Below are 24,240 nucleotides of genomic sequence, written 5' to 3' on the forward strand. Positions count from 1 at the left end.
CTCGTTTAGTAGTCCAGATGAGTCTGTGGACTGTCTTGCTTTTTACTCTACTCTTTGAACTTTTACTATTGAAAGAGAAGTTCCTGAACCAGTCTGCTGTCATAGCAGTGTGGGCCAGGCGTGTTGTAGTGTATGTGCAATCCTAGTTCTCTGATGCAGGTCTGTTTGTTTGAGGATAATCATGTGAGCTACTCCTTGAGGGGAGTGCCTGTATGGTAACAGACTGATCAGACAATTGTGCAGCCATTTTTGTTGTTAGTGATTCTTCACCTAAAAACTTAGCAGCCTAGCTGATGGTTACCTTCCTCAACACTTAACACTAAGCTGGTAACCTGCTGTGTGGAACAAAGACAATCATTCATCAAAAATTGTATATGGAAAAGACAGAAGATCAGCTTGTAAGGGAATGTTTTCATTCTCCAAAAAACGGAAGTTTAAAGTATGTCTTATCCCACCCTTCATTTGAAAGATTTTGAGGCTATAAATACTGAATGGTAGTAATGATTCTCTGTTATTATGAAAGACTGTTTTAAGAAGAAAGAAAACAACAACCTAAGAGCTGGAAGAAGATAAAAGCAGGTGGGTGACTGAGCGCATGATTTCATGGTATGGGTGTTTTGCTAGCAATGTACCTTTTAGAATTTGTGTCCCTGGTTTCACCATGCTGCCTTCTGTGGTTGCACTGAGAGTTCTGTCTGTGGGGCTGTGTTGTGAGCCTCTCTTTACCTCTGAAAAAAGGAAAGGGGGATGCAGGGGGAACGTGGACAGTCTGTTGTGTGGTTCACAGGCTCCACACAGAGTGGCACTTCCACAATTGCATTGGTACAGAGGGGAGAACAAATGGAAAGAATCTTAAGCACATGGGAACTTCTTAAGGTAATGATCTTGCCAAAGTTCTGGTCTTCTGAAACTATTGCCTGTAAAAGAGTAGGGTGACACAATAGGATTGCCAAGTTCAGAGAACAAGAATATTCTGATCCTTCCAGGATCTCTTCAGCTGTCAAAATAGAAAGATCTGTGTTATCTGGGGAGCAGTATCTAGACCAGTGATTGTACTTGAAAAATATTTTTCATTCCTGCTGTGAGAGGCTCGTAATTTAGCTGGTATGTGTTAAAAAAATTCTTTCAGTGGCAGCCCTGTCAGTTCCTTTCAATTTGTCTGCCTTCAAGGCAGTAATGTGCAGCTGCATGGATGGTAATCCCATCTGTCCAGTACAAACTGTTGAAGAGAGACATGCTGAAATGTGCTTAAGCAAGCTTTATCCGTGTTGCTGCATGTTTCCACCAGGCCTAGTGCTCTGGGGGGGAGCAGTAGTATGTTGTTGAGTAGTAGTTGAGAGTGCAGGAAGTGAGAAGGGGGTAAAAAAAAAAATAAAAAGGCGGGATGGGGGGGGACATCAAAATCTCCTACAATTGAACGGTTGCTCTTTGGAGGTAATTCAAACTTTTTTTTTTCAAGTAAAATCAATATTTTTGAAAGATTGAGGTTAAATTTGTAATTTAGACTTATTGTACTCTTGGATCATTTTAGCTGGATGCCAGATTTGACAAGGTGATGACTTAACAACTGGCCTTGGGGACTGGGAGAGCTGCAGCCGGAAGAACAAGTTCCATAGAACAAACAGGATCAAAAGGGATTTTGTGTCCCCTCTATTTAACTAATGGCTTGGATTTAGCCTGCTTCTTCTAGACCTTTAGAGCTGTTTTATGCACTTTAGGCCTTGTTTTCCATTAAGTGATAACAAAGGGGTGAGGAGAAATTATCAAAATGCCAGAAAACACTGCTACTGGTTAAATTTCATCGTCATTTTATTAAAAAATGCTTGATTTCTGTCTTACCGGTACCCACCCCTGCCCTTCCGCTGCCCGGGCCAGCGGGCAAGAGCCGAGCACGAGTGGAGAGGCGGCTGCGGGAAGGGCGGGAGGCCCCGCGCAGGGCCGTGCAGCCGCCCCCGCCGCGCAGGGCCGCCGCGACCGTTAGCGAGGCCGCGACCGTTACGGGCGCCCCTCCCCCCGCCTCGCGCGCACCTGCCGCGCGGCGCTCCCTGAGGGCGGCGGCGTGGCGCGCACTGCGGGCCCCGCCAGCCGCGGCGGTGGCGGCGTCCCTCGGGCCGGCGGGAGGCCCCGGCGCCCTCCGCGGGCCCGGGCGGGGAGCGGGGGGCGCCGGCCCCGTTCCCCTTCCGGGGCCGGCGCGGCGCGGCGGGCGGAGGCCCCCAGCCGGGCTGCAGGGGAAGCGCCCGCCCCTGCCGCCCCCGGCGCGGTAAGATGGCGGCCGCGGCTCAGGCGCTGAGCGGCTCCGGGCTGCTCCTGGCCGCCGCCGCCCTCGCGCTCCTGGCCGTGGCCATCGGCACCGACTCCTGGTACGAGACGGACGCGCGGCGGCACCGCGAGCGCTGCCGCGGCTTCGGCCACAAGCGCAGCGACCCGCCGGGCTCCATGTCGGCGCCCAGCTCGCACCTGCCGCTCCGCGCGCGGCCCCCGCGGGCCCTGCTGCCCGGGCGGCCGCCGGCCCCCGTCCCTGCCGCCGCCGCCGCCGCCCTGGACTCGCACTGCGGCCGCCGCTTCAACTCCACCGTCTCGGGGCTCTGGAGGCGCTGCCACCGCGCGGGCTACGAGCCGGACAGCGAGGAGCTCATCCGCAAAGGTGCGGCGGGGCCGGGCCGGGGCGGCGGGGAGGCGGCGGGGCCGCTGCTGTCCGTGGTGCTGAGCGCGGCGGCGGCGGCGCCCGCTGCAGCGCAGCCAGCGCGGCCCGAGCCACCCCCGGCGGCTCGTACGCCTCCCGGCCGCTTACGGTGCTGCAGTGCCGGGTGGGAGCGCGGCCGCGGAGGGCCCTTGCCGCTCCGGCAAGACTTGGCTGTAGGCATTCACCTAATCCCTAGCTCCTTTTTGGTTATTGAGTGCCAAAAGATGAGCGGCATGTATATATTTTTTAAATGTTTGTAGCCCTGGGATGTTCACGGCATGGGAAAAGGGACCTGTTGTTCCCGCTCTAGCACAGGGGATTCTCGTTGCTGCAGTGGATTGTCAGGCCTTCACCGTGGCAGATCTGCCATCAGTCAGGGCTCCAGGGGTGAGAGCTGTGGATCTTCTGCTATTGTGGCACACAGTACGAAGCTGAGCAGGTCATGGAGCGTAAATAGAGTTCCTGGACTGCATGGCGCCACTAATGTGGCAGGCTGACCCACCAAGTCAAAATAAATGACATACTAAACAAGCTTAAGGACAAGAAATGTTGTGAATGGTTAATGATAAACAAAAAGATTTATTGATCCAGCAAGTTCATATTAGCATGGGGACAATAGGGACTGGGAGGAGTGCTTCCACTGAGGCGCAAAATGGAAATGCTATCAAAAGGAAGTGGGAGTAGTTCTTCAGCGTGGCCTCCAGCTGTGATGCTAATCCTGCACAGCAGAGGATGGATATACCGGCCTGTGAAGCTCAGCTCATTTGTCCATTCTTTCCAATGCACAGCAGTGACTCTTGCTTCTAGAAACTTAAGCGCCATGTGATCAGCTTCTTTCTCTATTTCATCTCCTAAGATCCATTTTTTGCTTTTTCATTTATATTTCCACATTGATCTCACTTCACTAAAAGGCAGCTTGTTAATTTCATTCTATTAACTGACCTTGCCATGTAAAACGTGTATATATTTTTCTGCTTCATATCAATCCAAATGCTTTCTGCTCCCATTTAAGATTAGCAAAGGTTGGGAAAGGGGTGGAGGGAATGCCACGTTGGTTCTCAGTACTTCTGGGTTTGGGGGATTTTCCCAGCAATACACCTTCCAGACACAGAGGCCATATTCTGCATACTGCATGCATGAGAGCATTATGGGGGTGGTTAAGGATCTTACATATGGTCTGATGTGTGAAACTGGAGGGACTCTGAATCTAAACAATTTTTCTTCTACTTTCTTTCTTCAGCTGATCTAGTAAAGGGAATTGCCTTTCCCTACAAACCTTACTTCCCTTATATTGTTTGACTTTTTGGTCTGCAGTAACTACTGTAAATATTTAGACATCATCTTATAAAGGGAAAGTTTATTATTTATAGTTCTTACAGAGTCAGGTCCTCAAATAGAGAGGACTCTCAGCCCTTCCCTGACCTACTTCACTAGCTGCATTTCCTTGTTCCTACTGTGTCTGTCTTTCCTCTGACAGCTGTAATTAAGCAGCATCTTCCAGCAGTGGTCAGCCGTGGCTGTTGCTGTGCTCTTCTCTCAAGCACGCTGCTAGATCTGGAGCTTCTGAACAGAAGCAAATGATTGGTTTTGATGTGAGCTTAAGATCACCTCTGGAAGACCTCCCTCTCTTCTTGGCTTGCAATAGAGTTTCAACTAGATCTTTTGTGATACATAATGCCTTCGTATATTTCTAAAACTAAAGATTTTTGTAGGCTTTTAGTGACAAAGGAGTAAGTAATTCTTGTGAAAGCCTAGTGGTAGTTTTTTTAGGATCTATATTCTCCATTTTCTAGTGTGTCTAGAATAAGGGCTTTTTTTCTTCCTGTGCAAGTCTTTTGAGTTCTGAGTAAATGACTAAGTCCACAAGTGCCCTTATCCATTTAAATAATTACATGGATTTCTAGTGCAGTATTTATTTACTGCTATTAGTACAAAGCACACATATGTAAAAGGAAGAAGCAGGAGTCAAAAACTGTTGGGCGAAACGGAGAGGGAAAATATTTAAATATGAGGAGAATAATGTGCAGGATTCTTCTTAACATGCAACATTGCTATTCTGGAAATGTAAAAAATGGGACAATTTCACTTTTAAAATACAATTAAGAGGAATGCAAAAGAAGCAAGAATGTACAAAGAAAAGGGGGAAAGTCAAGTTTAGCAACTAGTACAAGATAGCAGTCAAGAAACTGAAATACTTGAAGGGGAAACTTAGAGGCTTTGTGTGCAGGGAGGCACTCTGTGAACCCCAGGTATAAGAACTTTAGCCCTGTACATCACCACTAGAGCTTGTGCTGAATGGATTATGGGCTGCATAACTCATAGAGCAACAAAAAAGCCATGCATGGAGAATTGTTAACTAGTGAGGTCCTGTAGGGTTTTATTAACTGCTGGTTGATACTCTTACCCATCAACACGAAAAAAAGTGTTGCTTACAAAGTGGTGACAATAGAAAATGATTAACTGGGAAAGATCAAATAGACTTCTTTGGATAACCTGATGGGTTGATTTGAGCAATATGCATTTTAACACTAGTAAATTCAAGAAATGAAAAAAGACTCATCACTGGCCATAAACTCAGGGTTTTGTTGCTTTTCAGGTTTACTCTGAAAAGAATCTTGACTAGGACTGGTTGGTCTACTAAGTACTGGGTAGACATTACCTCTTAGAGCCACAATGTAGCTGGGAAGGTGAGAAGAAGCATTGGATGCTTAATCAGAGGGATGCTCTGGTCTGTGGCATTTATGAGGCCATTGAGGGAAAACTGCTTGGTCTTGGTGTCTGTACTTCCAGTCCTTCCCAACTGATAAATTTTAAGAGTTACAGAAATGACTCTGAGGTCTCTAGAGCGGGCATTATAGTGGGATAATTAATTCAATCTGTTTAGTCATGGCCATAGGCCAATCAGATCTGTTGAGGAAGAGTTATCATGGCTCTATAAAGGAAAGTTGGTTTACAAAATCTAGTGGCGTTCTCTGGGTGATGATGGGGACTGTGTGGACCCATTGCTGTTATGCTGGTCTCAGTCTTGGGCAGAAATGGTAGGAATAGGCCAGGGAGCTCTAGTGACCCTTGGTCCTGGGACACAAGGGAGGGGAGGGCAGGATGTCATGTGGTAGCTCAGCGTTAACTGCCCCTGCCCGCTCCTCCAGCCTTGCTTGTGGTGAGGAGAGGGCCTTTCCCAGCTACATGAGAGTAGAACTGCTCTAAAATAAGATCTGAGCAAGGTATCAAAAAGTAAGAGCCTCTTCGTTTTCTCCTCTTTAACGCTGGTCTGTAGGCAGCGTAGAGGAGAAACATGCACAGTTTGAGGTCAGAGAGAGTGGAAGACTAACTGAGAAAACTCTGGGGGCCAAAGCCTGGGATTACAAACTGAGCGTGGTAGAGCTGGCCTGGGTCTGGTTTTCCAGGAGTCTGGCAGCTCAGGAAAAAAAGGGCCTGTGCTCAGGCTGGGCCTCTGGAAGTCCAGTAATTCTGTGTAGCCAAGTCCTTGGGTCCTGCCCAGCCTTAGTCATCAGGCAGGAAAAAGGGCTTGTCCAGGGACACTCCTGTGTGTGCCCCAAGGGTGATGTGAGGGCACGGGAGGGACACCTGGCTGCAGCTCTGAGGGAAGGAAGAGCATGTGCAGGCGAAGTGTGAGGAAGTGTTGGCTCTAGTAGTCATGTAGCTCAGCCATGAAAGTGTCAGTGCCACACAGCACGATGCAATTGATGGCTGCTTACACTATTTTTAATCAAGAAAATTGCATATGCAGTACAACTTTCATAATTTTCTGTTAATGCCACCAAGAATTGCAAGGAACAGGCTCTCTGTGTAACCTTTGTCCTGTACGTAAGCATTACGATAATCTAATCACACAAACACGTGCCCCCCTCTGCTCTGAGGTCTCAATTTCTTTGTGTAAAAGACTGCACTCACTTATTTTTTTTTCTCCTTCTCACTCACTACATTACTCCATCCTTTTCAAGCCGTTGCCTGAAGGCAAAGTTTTTAATTTTGGCAGGCTTTCTTATTGTGCTTGTCTAAATGTATTATAAACAAAAGTGAAATCACTGTGCTAGCAACTTTCTAAAGTGAAGGGCATGATGCTGTCCCCATTTTGTAGACTGGGATTTAAGGTGTAAAAGGATTTAGGACAAAGGTCCCCACCAGCCTGGGGTATCTTTGAGATACCTTTGACTCTTCAGTAATTTTGAGACTGAAAACCTTTTTTTTTTTTTTTTTTTTTTTTTTTTCCTCTCTCCTTGAGTCCTTAGAGAGCAAAGGACTGTACCATGTTGGATGAAGCCCCCTGGAGCACCTTTGTACATTTGAGCATCTCTGCAAGTCACACCCAGAGCTTTTCATTCAGAAAAGCAGAAAAATGAACTAGTGACTGCCAAGGATTGGGGTGCACGTAATAATTTTGCAGGAGAAGGTGGGTGGTATTCAGCTGTGAGATCCCCCTCACCGCTTGTTGATCCCCTGCTTCCCTGGCCTACATGATCCAATTTTTCCAGCAGATGAAACGAGTACCTCCAGCGAGGGGCCTTACTTGTTTTGGCCACAGTGGCTCATACCAGAGCAGATCCATCCTGTGCAGTCAGTGAAATGGGAATCTTAAAGCAAAAATAGCTTGTGATTGCATAATTAAAGGCTGTCACCAAGCCTGTGAATGAGAGGTCAGAGCTGGAACCAGATGAGCAACATAACCCTTGGAATTTAACAACTTCTGAGCTCTTCACTTTACAGACTTGATATTTTAGCATAGTTTTATATGTAACCTGCATGCAGTTAGTGCTTTGAATTCTGGAGAAAAAAATATTAGGAATAATGTTTTTAAACCAGAGGCAGAAAGAATTGATGTTCAATAATTTCTAAACAACCCATTTTGTATAAGAAGCACTGGAGTGATTTTGCTTTCTTCTTCATGTAAACTAGTGTAATATTATGGAGCAAGGACTTTCTCAGTGATATTTCAGCTAAGGATTGCATAGCTTTGGATCATATTGGATATAAGAGTATTTCATTGTATACTTTGCTAGTCTGATTTTTCTCTGATGAACTACAAAAGTAGTAGTCCTTGCTCTTATATAAGATATTACTTCAAATATAGTACTTTTATAATCAGTATATATAACTTCACAGATGAACCCTATGCATCTTGTAATCTGAAATGTCTTTAGTTTGTAGTGTAGATGTATTTCTCTACAACATGTAGAAATTACATATTGAAATTATTACATTATTGGTGAAATTGGATTAGATACTGTAATGTGCTGTATGTGGCCTGAGTTCTTCATTCAGATGTGTACAGAGCTTTTGCAAAAGAATTTGCGTCCCCTCTGGCTGGTTTGTATTACTGATGTGTTTGTTCAGGCAGCACTGTAGAGTTGTGCTGAAAAACCAGCAAGGAGGGTGTGCTGCTCCAAGGGGTGAGAGCAGGTGGCTGAAGTTGTAGGGCCGCAACTCTATGAGCTGGCCTAGCGGCAGGACCAGGGAGGGGGGTGCTGCCGCAGGGCAAGGGGGCAGTGGGAGGTGCGGCCGAAGAAAGGAGCCCACTGAAAATGCTCTGCTGAACTGAACCTTTATTCTTTCCCCCTTTGGGGTATGATCTTTGCATCTCTTCTTGTTCCATCTCAGTAATAAACATCAGGGGTTTCTGAACGTGGGGAAATTCAGATCACCTTTAACTCCCTGGCATGGTTGCTGGAATTGGCAGGGCCTCTTGTATCCAACTCCTAATCCAATGAAGGGCGTGCGTCCTCCTTGCAGGAACCAGGTTGTACGGTCCTACTGAAACGTTCTTGGAGAACACAGTTGTGCTTCCCACTGCTGTGGGAGTAGAGCAAAGCTCGTTTCTTCTGCTGCTTTTCTAATGTCTTATGCAAAGCTGAAGTCCACTGATCCCTGCTAGGGACTGTTCACTGGCTTAATTAGCTCACTGGCCAGATTCTGTGTTTGCTTCTGAATGATTCTTCTGCCCCAGTGTTCAAACAGCGGTAATGACCCTGTAGCCATTGTTTAGGGGACTTTTTGTAACACTTAGCTCTTCATCTTTTTGGCTGTTCTCTTTGTCCACACTGTGCGTGTTTGTGCTCTTTCCCTGCTCTGCCCCAACTACATTTATAAAAGGGGGAAGAGGGGAGGAAGGCACCCTCTTCCCAGGATCATTTCTGTTACTGATTTGCTAAGTTAAAAGTCCCTTTCAAGAGGAATATGCATGTAGGTTCATGTTTGCATCTGGGATACAATTTTATTCAAACTATAATGGGAACAAGACTACCTGGGCACTATTGTTAATGAAAAGCAAAGCAAAGAAGCAACAAGTTCTGGAGCGAATTCAGATTTTTCTCCCAGGTGATTCACTTTCCGGTATTCATTCAAAAATTTTGAAGTGAATCAACTCTGTCTCCTTAGAGACAAAACGATCCTGTTGGTACTTTGAAATGTTCCTGTCTCCTCAGCCATCCCAAAGAGCCTCATACCAGTGTCTCTAGGAAATCTCCACAGCCGTTTTGGTGACTGTCATTGCTGTTTACCTTCAGCTGTTTACCTCCTGGAGCCTGCCTGGGCCAGCACCTTGTTCCATCTTTGCTGGTGTTTCTTTGTAGCAAGACCCCCCCCTCTCCTCTTAATCCCTATCACCTTTGAAGTAACAGTTTCTTTTTGGTTATATTTGCTCTGTTATTGAACTAAGATTTCCCTGGTGTGACCTCTGCTGGGCTAACCAACTCGGCATTAAGTGCAAGGCACAGGAGTTCCATCCCATTTCACACTGGTGTCTCTTTTACAGGTGTTATTCAGCGCTGCACTGCTGTGAAGTACCACTACACCTCTAGCTCTCTGCCACGCAACTTACCCATTAATATTACCAACACCATCCGGCAGGATGAGTGGCATGCTCTCCGTAAGTAACCTAAAGCAGAGTACAAAAATGGTCAGATTATTTAATGCCTTACTGCAGTGCTGGGTGTGGGCTCTGCTTTTGCTGGTATCTAAGCATAAATACATATTGATTAGAGAGGATGGGAAAGCAGCTGACATAGTATAGTTGGAAGGGGACATGCGATTTGGAGTGGCTTATGTGGATGAGTTCAAGAATACAAGAGTATGTGTAGTGTGTTGCCAGGTAGCAATATGTGTGTTGCCAGATAGAAAATTACTATCTAGATTATGGCAAAAGTGCTGCAATATCTCGTGTGTTCTGTACAGAGCTTGTCACGTTCGCCTTGTGCACACGGGTGACTTCTTATAGCTCCACTGCAACCAGCACTTTTGAAAACATCTCAGTTTGTCTTTGCATCCTCCTGTTGACAGTTTCTTGCCACTAGCTGCCTCCTGCCCAAGTCCTTCCCAGACACCTGACTGACCACTACAGTCTGCTGCCAAAAATGACTTGGCTCTCTTTTGCCCCTACTTTGCCCTACATGTGTTTGTTGTCTGTTGCCTTTGCCTCCCGTAAGTCTGCATAGCCCCAATCATGTGATCCTCAGTGCTGAGGAAATCCAGCTAGAGACTGAACCAGCACAAGACAAGAACAGCAGCTGTATTATGATAACAAGGTGCTGTTCACATCACTGGTGTCTGAGCGGTTTCTTTAGAGCTTGTTACTGTAGTTGTTCTGTTCGTACTGTATTGATCTATTTTCTGCTTGTGCCTTCCCACTATTCCTGTCTTCACTTCACACTACCTGCCTTCTATTTGCTAGTCCTTTGCTTCCCTTCAGCATCTCTTCTCACTTCTTTTGTTTCTGTCTTCAGCTGACACTCACCTAAGAAACTCCACTCCAAAGAAACACACCGTGATCAAAAAAGAAAGTCCTTGCAGTACTATACATTTGCAAGCCATTGCAGAATTCATTCTGCTGATAATAATGCACTGCTTCTGTCCCATGCTACTCTGGCCAGTGTTTCTCTTGGTTAGGACAGGTATGTTCTCTAGTTGTATAGTGCCCAGCATAAGGGAGTCCAGTTGGCTGGATTCCCTAAGTAAGTTTCAGTGTAAAACACGAAGTATTTATTTGAAAGAAGTTACAGGAGGGGATGCCCATGGGCAGAGCACAAACTTTAGGAACAGCAAACCTAAAACTCTCTAGACTCTCTTCCTGCTGTCCTGTCTAGGTGCCTCCATCTTCATTTCTTCCTTCTTGCTTCTCTCCTTTCTCTTTCCTCAGACCTGCGGAGGATGACAGCTGGCTTCATTGGCATGGCAGTCTCCATCATTCTCTTTGGGTGGATTATTGGTGTGCTGGGCTGCTGCAAGCAGCAGGAGCTCATGCAGTATGTGGCTGGGCTGCTCTTCCTAATGGGAGGTGAGAGCCTTTCGCTTTTGCATTCTACTCCTGCAATCACCGCAATTGCCATAACGGGCTGGGGAGGTGCTCTGAGAGGTGAAACCAGCCAACAGCAAACAGGCAAAGAGATTCCGGAGTGCAGCAAACCATCAGCGTAGCAGGGGGCAGGACCTGGGTCTGGGAGGGTCTGAGCATCTGTCTGGGTAGACGCTGCTGTATGTGCACGGGGGCCCGCTGGTCTGGAGACAGGGAGCATAGCCAAGGGGCCCATGGGCACAGCAGGGGTTGCGGCCTGCAGCTCCTGACAGAGCTTTCTCTTCATCTTGTGCTTTTTCCCTAAAGAATCTTAGCAAAGAAAATCAATGTAGAGCCCCTTTCTGCTGCTCCACACAGTGTTGTGCTCAATTCTTTGGGTAAAGAGAGCACTCAAAGCCTGCCTGTCTTGCAGGATGAGTGCAGTCAAGCCTGGAGGAGGCTGGCCCAGTGGTAAGGGCATGAGCTCAGTGCTCGCAGATGCTATTACCTCTGTTCCTCTGCTCTGGGCCAGACTTTCTGCATAGCCTAAGGTCTTTCTATGCTTTGATTGTCCAACTCAAAAACAGGGTTAGTATTTCTGCTTTACCTGAAAGGGGCGTAGTAGGAACAAATGTACCAGAAGGATGATGTCATGAGATACATTGAGGACAGAGATTTTAAAATATTGTATGCAATAAGTAGGCAACTTTAAAGTAGGAAAGGAGAGGGCTTTGCTTAAAAAGCCAAAGCTAAGAGGATAGCTATCGGCATCTATATAATGGACCCAGGTAAGGAACTCAGTGCTCCAAAGGCATCTCTATCAATTAAAGAAGTAGTTGTGACATTATTTGGTGCCGCTTTGGGGAAGGGGAGGGAGGCAAGAGAGAACCAACCCTCCCTTGCCTTAAGCAAAACACCTTTAGGAAGATTTTTGGAGACCTGCACAGAAAACCACCCTGCTGACATGGAGTAATGCTGGGAAGGCTGGGATTTAGACTTGTCCTGTCCTTGGTCACCTTGCACACACAGTTGCAATTTCCTTTCATTCTTTATCATACAGCACTGAAGGAGTGAAGTGTTGTAAGTGGAAGAGAGATACTGGGTCGCCTCCAAGTGCTTCCACACTAAGATTTTGCTGTGATGGGCATGCTGTCAGCAGTAAGAGATGTTATTAGCACTTAGACAGAGATTCAGAGTGGGAGAGAATGAAATAATCACCTTGACCTTCAGTTTAGTGTTTTCTCAGTTTGACAGGATCCTTTTAACATGGATGTTTCAGAAAGTTGTCTTCAGCTTGGACAAGCATTACTTAGGCCAGAACAGGATGAAAGCAGACAAGATTTAGTGTTTCAGCCTACCCACACCCAAGACGTGCTTTTTTTTTCCCCCATTAATGAGATGATCAGACGAGAATCTTACTGACTAATTAGTGCTCCACACTTCAGCCATTTCCCCAACCCTTCTTTCTGCCACAGCAGGTTTCTTTTATCTTTCACAAAGAAATAGGCTCTGCGGATAATAGTGCAGCAAAATTTCTATTTAGAAAAGAAAAAAAAATAAAGGGGAGGGATTTTGTTTTGAATTCTAGAGCAAGTTCAAAGAGGCTTCTTTTTTTTAAGGGTTGAAGCAAGAATGGATTTGTGGACAAGGGGGAAATAAAACAAACAAACAAAAAAAAGTTCATTTCAGACATAGCAGTCTGCATGTGCAAAAACATTCAACTGCTTGGTATGAATAGATTAGCATAATCAAGATGGACGTGACCTGCCTAAATTCTAATCCCAAGTTCTTATTTAGAATGTAAAATAAGTGTGTGTGTGAGTGTGTGTGTATAAAACTAATTAGTTATTATATATGAATTAAATATTTATTTATTTATTTTCCTCAGTTGTGAGCCCTGAACCCAAAGGATAGGTATTTTTTGATTTTTTTGTCTGTTTTTTGATTTCCTTTTTAATGGAGGGTGCAGTTTTTCTTGAGTAGTCGATTGCAATTTTACAGAATATTGTCACAGTGCATAATGACTGCTTGTGTCACTTGAAGCTTGCATTTTGTCTCTGAGTCAGTGACTTGGACAGACTAGAGTGCCTTAATGATGCAGATTTCATTGACATTTTTTTCCTTTTGCTCTCCTAGCTTTTACTTGGGTTGATCAGGCATGGGCTCATGAATTGAGAACACCAGCAAGGCTGGGCCATAGAGGAGAAATGTTAGTTTGTCTCACGTTCTCTCTGTCTGGCTGTCTCTCTCTTGGTTGCCTATTTAGGTTTTAGTGAATGAGCAGTAGCAAAACAGGCAGGTGCCCTCCCCGCCCCCCCCCCCCCCAAAAAAAAAAAAAAAATGGGCACATTCTATGGGCCTAGGCACCAGCTTTCAGCAGAAACTGGGCAGTGCACTTTGCAGACCTGGGCTTCAGCTATTTAATGTCCATAGACGCTTCGACCTGGCTACTGTCTGGCACTTTATGACATTAGTTCATGGCAATAAATAATGGCTCAGGTGAACTGAACCATAATGAGCTACAAGCACCTGAGCTCTAAATTGCAATGGAGGGACCTAAGGCAATATTGGTTATCTGGGAGGTGAGGTATGCTATAGATCCATGTATTTTGCTATTTATTTAGTTATTTTTCTGCTTGTTTTACGTTCCCCCCCCCCCCCAAAGAAGGATGGCTGGTAGAAGGAAAAAAATGAAATTTTAATTCTTGACATTCTTGACTTCTTTGAAATAGCTGGACAGCGTGAAGAAAGAAAGGGAGGCACCCCCTCACACACACAAATTAACACCCCCCCACCATAATTAACCTGAGGGCAGCATAGAAGCCTTTTGCTTTTCTCCTGCAGGTACATGCTGTATCATCTCACTCTGCACTTGTGTAGCTGGGATCAATTTTGAGTTATCGCGCTATCCTCGCTATGTCTATGGGCTGCCAGAGGACATCAGTCATGGCTATGGCTGGTCCATGTTCTGTGCCTGGGGAGGCTTGGGCCTCACTCTGCTGGCTGGATTCCTCTGTACATTGGCCCCTTCACTCAACACGTCTCGGGCACCAGTACAAAAACCCAGACAAGAAAATGGGGCTGTGTGACCTCCGACGGAGCAAGATGGGACTCTGGAAAGCGCAGCCTGGGCAGAGCTGTGGGTTAACACCAGGAAGAGGTGGCATGCCAGCGTGCGGAGAGCGGTGCCATAGCTGTGGAAGTACCAGCCTGTGGGATGCTGCTACAGACTCCAGTCTTAGACATTGCAAGTAACTCCAGGTTTGAATTATCGCTGATTTGCTCATTGATGGTTTAAGGGGGGGGGGGGGGGAACAGTTCTTTCGTTTTGGTTTTCTTCTGTTTACAAAGGATTAATTTCACAGCTGTGTCTTTTTTTTTTTTTTTTTTTTTTTTTTTTTTTTTTTCTCCTGTTTTCCGAACTGTACCCCAGGGTCCTGTTCTTGTCCAGTTGTAAGGGATGTTTACGCACCAACTCTATTGCTGCAGGTCTGTTTGTTTTAATTCAGACCCACATTAGGACACATTAGGTGAAGTTGGCTTGAACACTTTTGCAACAGACATGTCCAGCATTGGCTCAGGCCATCACTTCCCAAGAGAACCTTGATCTAAGCCGAGGTTTAGGCCAAAGAATTAGCCCATTAAGTCAGTCAGTCAGTCATCTAAAGCAGAAAGCTGTGCTATTCTGTGCTGCGGTATCAGCTATTTAGTCACTACTAAAGCTTTTTTTTTTTTTTTTTTTTTTTTTTTTTTTTTCTGAAAGGAGCCTGCTCTAAATGAGCAGCAAGACTCTGATGAACTCTTATTAGCTTTAGGAAAGAAGGGGAAAATTTTCCTCAGCTCCTTACACAGCTAAGGTTACTCATTCAACTAACAAACGTGCCCTTGTTTTAATGGGGAGAAGTATGCAACATGCAGCTTACAACTATTCCGCTAGGGGCCAAGGCGCATTTCTGAAAGTAACTCATAGTTTAAGCTGCTGGAATCAACTGTCACCACACTAAGTGTGCGTATGACTCCTGTCCTGGGAAAGGAGATGAGCAATTTTCCCTGAGCTCAAATAGCAGTACTGCTAGAATAGCAGAAAATGTGCAGCCCCCACCCCCCCCAAACATTAACGTCCAAAGGAACTACAGTGTATTTTCCTCAGGAACACGTGGCTTCTGCTCACTTCACCACTCACCCTTTTATAATGTTAAATGTCTCCTGAGCACAGGAAATCAAGAACACACATGCTCCACTGGAACAAGCTCCCTTGCTAAAATGAGCAGTAAGAGCCTTGGAATCAGTGCAAGTACTCGGGCTAACTCAGGAACATCAGCCAAAGTGCTGCAGGGTGCATTTTTCTTTCATTCATCTGTTCTTTCTTCCCTCACATCCCCAGCCCTCTCCCAAGCTTCCACAAACTGCACAGGTAAAGATGAGATGGCCAGCATTTGGAGATGTTTACATTGTATTTCAAATACAATACAGTGGCATGTAAGATATTTAATGATAAAGTCAGTGTATTTATGAAAAGTGTAATTTTTAAATGGAAGTTGTAATTCTCAACTGGCATTAAAAGTACTGAAAGACTTGCTCAGAGGATGAAATGTGAATTCTTTCCCACTAATTACCAGACTGATTCACCAGAAAACTCGCACATGTATCAGCCATAGTGCTAAAGCTTCCACAGCAAAGTCAGATAATGAATGAAGTTAAAACACCATTTGCATGTAAATGTTGTTCACCTCTCCCTCACAAAATGAGTGTTTGTTCAAAAGTTGGTTAAGACCCTCGCAAACATGTAGTCTGTACACAAGCTGCACAGGGGAAAAGAGGATGCTATCTGAAACTGCAGGTCAGCCCCTTCAAAGCACGCTTACTGCAGTGTTACCCACTGCTCCTCATCCAGAAGAAACACAGCACAATTTAATCCAGTTTTAGCAGCAGGAGGCTCCAAAGGCAGTAGGATGGGCACCAAGGACAGGATGTTCTCCCTTTGTAGCTGTAGAACCACACAGCAATGGCAAGAGCCCCAGCACATCAAGGATTTTTTTTTTTTTTTAAAGAGAGAACGCTTTATTTCTAGTAGACAGAAGGTAAATGGTACAGTCCAGCCTCGTCCCCCCTTCTGCCAAGGCCAGAACCTCGACTGGGCAGAGATCAGGCATAGTATTGCAGATTGGCTTTTTTCTTTGCTTGAACCTCCAGGATTCCTTCCATGTAGTCCTCGTGTGTGAGCTCTGTAGCTCCACGGCGGAGGGCAATCATCCCCTGCCCAATGAGAGTGTATTTAGAGAAGGCGTGTGAGCACCACCTCAGTTCAAAGTAAGTTATTCCATTCCAGCTTACACATCTCCCTCCTCTTGGCTGCTACAGAGAAGCACTTACCGCTTCAACACACACCGCTTTACACTGGGCTCCATTGAAATCATCCGTGCAGCGAGCCAGTTCCTCGTAATTCACATCAGGGCTGGTATGAGTGGTGGTGGTGGAGGGGGAAAAAGCGTGAGAACATGTAGCCAGTAGAAAAAACAAGGTATGGTGTTTCCTTAAATAAATTCCCCCCAAAATAGAGTGCCTCCCACCCTACAGCCCTGAAGTACTGTCACCATGCATGACAAACATAGCCCCAGAAGACCATGCTGCTTCTATACCTGACATTCATTTTGCGTGAATGGATCTGCATAATTCTGGCCCTGGCTTCCTCATTAGGCATTGGGAACTCAATCTTGCGATCTAATCGGCCGGAGCGGAGCAAAGCTGGGTCCAAGATATCAACCCGGTTGGTTGCAGCAATCACCTAGGTAGAAATAGGATCATCAGTCTGAGGCACCTGGAGTACAGACCTCTCCTCCCTGGGGTTCCTCCATGCATCTTCCTAGACATCATTCTGCATCCTCTGCCAGGGACCCCCTCGGCCTCAGTAGCACTTTCTGCTAGATCCCAACCTTGACTTGAGTGTTAGGCTGGAAACCATCCAGTTGATTAAGCAGCTCCAGCATGGTCCTCTGCACCTCCCGATCACCAGCCTTCTCACTGTCAAACCTGCGGAGGAAAGAGAGAAAAAAATATACATCAGCTTGAACCTGACCACCGTGCCCTTGTATTTTTCACCACACGGAAAGGCACAGTCACTGCAGGCACGTTGCTTGGCTAAGCTCTTCCCATGCCTACATGAAGCTACAGCAAGTCTGACACTGATGAGAGACTGCAACTAGAATAACTGTCAGCAGCATCGATGTCCCGTTATGTCCTCAGCACTGAACAGGTTATCTAGGTCCAAGTAGTAATTGAGGGCAAACACCTCCATGTGCCTGATACAGTTACCAGAAAACAGACTTGTACTGCAGGAGACCATCAGATGGCTCCCCAGCATCACTGTGTTTCACTCACCAGCTTGAGGAGTGAGGCAACTGCTGTCATTGCCTGGGTTTGTGAGACAAGCCTAGCTTAATGCATGACCTGGGCAGAGACGCAGGGCAAAAAGCAAAGGAGACTGTTAGGCGGCTCCCAAGAGCTTTACAACACGGCTCGTACCTCACCTTTTAGTGCCAATGGCATCCAGTTCATCAATGAAGATGATGGAAGGAGCTTTCTCCTTGGCTAGAGCAAAGGCATCTCGTACCAGCTTAGCTCCGTCGCCAATGAACATCTGCACAAGCTGTGGACCAGCAAGCTTCAGGAATGTAGCCTATGAAGTAGAACAAAAAAACTCCTATACTTCATTTCTCAATACTGTTAGTGCCGAATGCTACAAAAAGCTCTTAATTAAACAAGCAAACAGACCCAACCACACACCATCATAACTTCTGTTTAGGTGTATAACCCCTTATCCCTTGGAGGCATTCTTTTTCGGCTGTTATCCTACAACACATGCTTTCAAAGTTTTCTCTTACCTTGGTCTGAGCAGCACATGCTCGAGCTAGAAGTGTCTTCCCTGTTCCTGGAGGTCCATACATAAGCACTCCTTTGGGTGGCTGTATACCCAAATTTTCAAACTTCTCCTTGTGATTCATTGGCAGGACAATGGCCTCCACAAGCTACACCAAAAGAAACATATTAAACCATAAAACCATCCTACTCCACAAATCCAGGGTGCCTCAACTATGAGCTGAAGCTCAAAAGACTCTTGCCTGTAGTCACACAGCAAACTAAATGTAAGGTATCACCTCCTGAATTTGCTTATCCAGCCCCCCGATGTCACTGTACTGCTCTGTGGGTCTCTCATCCACCTCCATGGCTTTCACTCGTGAATCATATTCTGTAGGCAGGGTCTCCAGGATCAAGTAAGAGTCTTTGTTCACTCCCTGTAAACATAAGTCCACCAGCTTTGCTTAAACCAGGTCCTTCAGACAGCAGTTGTTAATAAACATGCAACCAAAGATGATTCACTAGACCTCCAGGAGCCCCAACACTCTTAGCAGCAGTTTTAGCACTGACACTCATCAAATCACCACAGCTTGGCAGAGTGGCCAACACTACAGCTAATCCAGCATGTTTTAAAAGGAAGGGGGCTGATTTACTTATGATACAGAAGATTGTTTTTAGAGAACACACTAGGCAGATACTTGAACTTTAGTCACTTGTCTGTACAAAAGCTCCCCCAACACTACTTTTCTATACCACAGATATTACAGAACCCATAAGCTTTATGTATTAAAATGTTAGTATAGAAGGGGTCTCAGCAATCTAGGCAGATTGGCTCCTTTCAAAAGAAAAAAGCACAAATAATTTTCTGGGTTATATCATATCTAACAGTCACAACAGCATCACTCACCACTAGATCTCCAGGTTTCAATTTCTCAGCATCAACCAGCCCAATAACAGGCAGGAAATATGTCTGTAAGAAAGGAATCAAAGTAAGTAAAACCAGTTGTACTAGGATGGGGCCTGTTTCAGCACTCCTCACCCCTAACTGTGCACAGGGTCCCACCTGGCGAGTAGAAGTCTTGATCACGGCACACTTGCCCTTTCTCTGGGAATCCAGGTCAATGTTTGCTCCATCCTCCTCCTGGTCATTGGGGTCAACATCCAGTAGCTGAAAACCACAGTGAGAGATTCTATTATATTTGAATCAGACAAGCAGGGCCATCCTGGGATTAAAAAACTTCTAAATTACATATAGTAGGAAAAACAAACTTCCCATCATCCATTAAGAGTAAAATTCTGTGAGCATCAAAGTACTCCTATAAAAATTATTTTCTTCCTTTCCTCATCAAGCAGCAGCACAATAGCAAGCAGAAAGACACTACAAAGTCCAGCAGAACAAAGGCACCAATTTCTCTTTCCTTTATAGCAGTTCACATTAAGCCTTAAGTTCACTAAACTCTAAAACACTGGTACAAACAATCCCACCCTTTTTTAAGATAGAAAAATGTTAGCATTCTTAAGCAGATCAGCAAAAATATTGAATTATAGAAGGAATGCAATGCAGTGTCTGGGTCTGCTAAAGGCTTTTATGAAGTTATCTTAACTAGCTACTTATAATGAACAAAGCAGGTCAAGATGATGTTATAAGTAAGCAAGTACCTAAGGAATAGAAGCTCCTGCATTCATGCAACTTGGTTAGTAAGGTACAAACACATCAACTGAGGTAGCAGTGAGTGCACCCGTAACACCTGTTATGAGGATAACGTTCCGTAGGTTGTAAATTCCAACCCATATTTTTCTTTCTTTATACTTTGCTCACTCCTCAGACCTTTTTTTAAATGAGGGCCTCGTAGCGACTGCTACTTTGACTGCAGAATTCCTCTTCAGGCAAAGCTAGGAATATAGCTTTTTATAGCTTTTTAGAAAACAGAAACGCCACCACTTTCCATTTACTGTGTCACAAGTTTCAGAAAATATGCACCAAATTAAACACTCCTAAGTCCACACAAGTTTGAGGAGACATCACATTTCAAATTACAGATGCGCTCCCCTGCCCTCCCTCCTCCTGATACATGATGTGCACCCTTTTAGCACTGCTCCAGAAACGCACACCTCTCCCACCTCAATAACATTGGAGACAAGGTATGGCAAAGTTTTGTTCACTTTGATCTTCTCACTGTTCTCTTTGATCTTATCTTTCATGGCCTGAAGCTCATGGGTCACTCTCAGCACTTCACTCTTCATGATCTGGAATCAGGATGCACAAGAAAGAGACAGGAATACTGTCAGGAGATTAAGGCAACGTCAAGCTCATATATTACTCTGAAAGTGTAACAATTATAAGAAGAATATAAATCTGAACAGACAGTGGAGACAGAAGTCTAATGTAAAAACAGGAAAAGTCAGCAGATTAGCCCAACTTGGTTAGGAATCAGGCTATGCAGACCATTCTAGTCTCTAATTAATCAATACCCCTAAGAATTTCTTCTCAGTGTCACTGGATAACCTTAAGACTGCTCAGGAACTTGAAATCTTTGTGTGGAAGCGGGAGCCTAAGACACGCTTCTTGATAAACTACTGACAGATGTTACTCAGTCAGCACATTTGCATCATGCAGTCACAAAATTCCCAATTCCTAAAAATCAAACCTTTGAGCAACAGTATTGTAGCTAAGATAATCTACAAATACAAGTGAAGCAAAGTTTGTAGTAAAAGTCATCTCTATTATTAGGTCAGCTGCTGCAGCTGGAGGCAGCAGAGAAGTTTTTAGGCACGTGAAAACGATGATGGGACCATTTCTGATTTGTCCTTTCTCATGTGCTTGTCATTTTCCACCTGTGGAACAAATAAATCCTGAGCTGCTCTGACCACCAGCACTACCTCTAACACTTCTGCGTCTGCAGCTCAGAGTGATACTCAGTGCAGCAGCACTTGGATGAAGAGGCCACAATTTCCAGGACAGAGTGTTTACCAGCTATACTGGTTGAAAATTCCCATATCACTTTACCCAGCTGCTCCTTCCCACCTTCATGCTGCCACATGCTATGCTGTAAGTTTTAACAATGCATCAGCATATGGGCTTGCAACGGGACCTAGACAAGGCAACTGATTATTTTATAGAGGTACGTAGATACTTGCACACATATAAAAGTTGGTTTTGTCTGTTTGTTTACAGAAGAGCAAATGACAGTGTGCCAGAACACGGAATGGACGACATGCAAATAGCACAGGAACAAACAGTCAGGAACACTTTAAACAGAAAATTATCGCTGCAAAGTAGCAATGTAAACTGAAAGTGTGAACAGGGGCAAGAGCAGAATTAGGGCTTACGTCTACTGACTGCATCAGGAGTACCAGCACCTTTATCTTTGCAATGAGATTTACCACCACCATCACCAGTGGAACAGAGAGAAGCTGAGATGATAGTTTTATAGAGCAGTAACATTCTACAGGACTGCATGTATCAAGATTTACATAGGAGAAGCGAACCACATCAACATTTTGTTCTCCTTGAACCATAATACTCAGCACTGGAATAATATCTATTGCTTATCACCCTAAAAAAAAAACCAGCCAAGTCCTAAGGAAAACAATGGAATACAGCCTCATAGGATAATACAGGTTGGAAGGGACCTCCGGAGGTCCTGGATGGAGGAACCTCCTGCTTAAAGCAGGGACACCTGAGGTCAGACCAGGTAGCTCAGGCCTTTAGCCAGCTGGGTCTTGAAAACCTCCAAGGATGGAGACTGCACAGCTTCTCTGGGCAACATGATTCACTGCTTCACAGTGAAAAAGGCTGTCTGTGTACCCAGTTGGAGCCTCTCATTTTAATTTAGGACCATTAATTGATGGTTTCTGTTAATCTTGCCCTTCGTTAAGGTACAGAATTTTATCATATTTAAAAAAATATAGTGTATTGAAAGAATCATGGAGAACTCAGATTTCTTAAATCTCTATATAATTTTAACTTTTCTAAGGTTTTTGCCACAACCTGAAGAAAGAACAGTTAGAACAGACAATAGTTCGGTAATCACCATTCAACAGTATGTTTATGTCCGAGACTAACGTAGCTAATACAGCTGTTTCTCCACGCTGTCTGGCTGACACCAGCACATGTTTTGCCTCCTTTCTTAGTTCACACACAGAGTTTGGAAAACACACTGTGAGACCCACAGAAGCAACCGTAACACCAAGTGTTCTCAGGAAAACTGGTTGCAGCTGAATTAGCTTATACGATTCCACTCAACTGGAAAGCCATCTTCCCTAAAAACCTATCTTTTTCAAACTCTTCATGCTTAAACATAATATTGTACTGTAACACACAACTATCCACAGGACAAAACTGTTATAAGGAGCAAATACAGAACCTGTTACATAAAAACACCAGAAATTCGATTTAAAGTAGTCTGGGAAACTTGCAAGGAAAACTGCATGGCTGGCAACTGTGTAAACAAAAAGAGACCGTGTCAATAAATATTTCTGCCACCCTGACTATGATACTGTCATTATAAAATGAAGAAGGCTAATTATACTTTTGCTCTGGTCTAAAAAAAAAAATTAAAAAAAGACATGTTTAACTTTGCTGACTTAAAAGTATAATGAAGTACACCAAAAATTATAACGTCTGAGACAGTAGGATAAAGTTACTTCGTAAAATTTATAAAATCACTTATCTCAGTGTTACCAACATTGAGCAGTAGAGATAACCTTCTATCGAAGTTGCAAGTGCTCTTCTACGTGGAATCAGTCTATCTAGGCATCTGTTTTAACACCTTTATCAGTGAGCTAGAGAAGGTGACATAGTACTCTCTCAACCTGTTTGCAGATGACATCAAACTGGGGGAAGGTCTGTATGCTCAAAGGCAAGGATGGCATTCAGAGGGACCTGGACAGGATGGAGGTAAGGGCCTACAGGAACCTTACAGAATTCACCAAGAACAAATGCACAGTCTTGCTCCTAGGAAAGAAAAGCACCGTGCAGCAGTACAAGCTGGAGACTGGCTGGGGAGCAGCAGCCTTTCTAAAAGGGGCCTGGGGCTCCAGATGGACAGCCAGGTGAACACGGGCTAGAAGCACGCCCTGGCAGGCCAACAGTATCCTAGGCTGTACTAATAGGAGTGTAGCCAGTAGATGGAGGGAAGCAATTCCAGCCCTCTACTCAATACTTGTTAGACCATATCTAGAGCACAGTGTCTAGTTTTGGGCTGCCACAATAGATGAAAGACACTGATAAACTGGAGTGAGCGCAGCATACGGCCACCAAGATGGCCAAGGGACTGAAGCAAAGGCCTGTTAAGGAGAGGGTTAGGGAACTGGACTTGTTCAGCCTGGAGAAGAGAACGCTTCAGAGGCACCTGACAGCAGCCTGCTAGTACCTATAGAAAGGTGTTGAAAAGACAGACTCTCCCCTGGGATACATGAGGAGGATGGTGGACAATAGATATATACTGAAATAAGAAAGGTTCGGACTAGATACAAGGCAAATCTTTTTCCTTAAAATGGCAGTAAAGCAGTGAAATAGGCTACCCAGAGAAACTACACGGCCCCTGTCCTCGAAGGCTTTCAAGACCCAACTGGACAAAGCCCTGAGCAATCCGGTTCATGGCAGATCCTGCTCCGGACAGGCAGCTGGACCAGAGACCTCCTGAGGCCCCTTCCAACCTGAATTACTCTACGACGCTATCCCTGTCGCAGGCCGCGGGGCAGGTTCGCCCCTTCGCTGTGTCCGCAAGGGCCGGGCAGATTCGCGGGCTCTTCTCTAAAGCGTCCAAGCTCCTGAGGAACAACCGTCCCGTCAGGTTCCCCAGCTCCGCTTAACCGCTCCTCGGGCCGCTCTTCCCCGCTTAACGAACCGCACCTGCTTTCTGCTGATCCCTGCCCCGTGATCCGGGCCCCCCAAAGCGCCGCTCCCCCCCGCCCCCCACCCTCCCGGCGCGCGGGGCGGCCGTTGGCCGCGCTCACCTTGATCTCGCTGTCGAGGAGGCGCGTGCGCTGCACGATCTCCTCCGTGGACATCTTCAGCACCTCCTCGCCGACGCCATCCTGCGGGAGGCACAACGGCGGCGTCACGCGCGGCCGGGCCCGCGCCGCGCCGCGCCGCGCCCCGGGCCCCACCGCGGCCGCCGGCTCCTCACCTCGGACTCGTCCCACACCGACGCCATCTTTCCCGAGCGAGCAAGCCAGCAGGGCGCCGCAAGCCGGGCAGCAGATTCCGCGCCACCCGCGCCGGGCACCGAGCGCAGGGCACGAAGCGACAGGCGGGCTCAGGCCCGCCTCGCCCTCTTCTCTCCCTCAGCGACCCCGGCCCGGCTCCAACCCCAGCGCCGACTCCAGGCCGCGGGCCCAGCCCTGACGAATCTGCCGACGACGGGGATGGGGGGAACCTCCCCGCCAGCAGGTCACGTGTCGCCGGCCA

At 45.9% G+C, this 24,240-nt stretch overlaps 2 protein-coding genes across 2 annotated transcripts; one reads left to right on the forward strand and one right to left on the reverse strand.

Annotated features, from left to right (window-relative positions):
• The first annotated feature begins 2,265 nt into the window (after window positions 1–2,265).
• On the forward strand, window positions 2,266–14,059 carry LOC134140870 (transmembrane protein 178B-like). Its single transcript, XM_062576526.1, has 4 exons — window positions 2,266–2,644; window positions 9,456–9,569; window positions 10,836–10,973; window positions 13,815–14,059. The coding sequence occupies exons 1-4, from the start codon at window positions 2,266–2,268 to the stop codon at window positions 14,057–14,059; spliced, it is 876 nt and encodes a 291-aa protein (XP_062432510.1).
• Window positions 14,060–15,491: 1,432 nt separating this feature from the next.
• PSMC3 (proteasome 26S subunit, ATPase 3) lies at window positions 15,492–24,203 on the reverse strand. Its single transcript, XM_062576525.1, has 12 exons — window positions 23,960–24,203; window positions 23,787–23,867; window positions 19,947–20,072; window positions 18,889–18,993; window positions 18,733–18,795; window positions 18,125–18,262; window positions 17,852–17,995; window positions 17,498–17,646; window positions 16,904–17,000; window positions 16,610–16,755; window positions 16,344–16,425; window positions 15,492–16,226 (listed from the first exon to the last, which is right to left on the reverse strand). The coding sequence occupies exons 1-12, from the start codon at window positions 23,984–23,986 to the stop codon at window positions 16,116–16,118; spliced, it is 1,269 nt and encodes a 422-aa protein (XP_062432509.1). The 5' UTR covers window positions 23,987–24,203; the 3' UTR covers window positions 15,492–16,115.
• Between the last annotated feature and the right edge of the window lie 37 nt (window positions 24,204–24,240).

Source organism: Rhea pennata, chromosome 5 (assembly GCF_028389875.1).
Source record: "Rhea pennata isolate bPtePen1 chromosome 5, bPtePen1.pri, whole genome shotgun sequence".
NCBI lineage: Eukaryota > Metazoa > Chordata > Aves > Rheiformes > Rheidae > Rhea > Rhea pennata.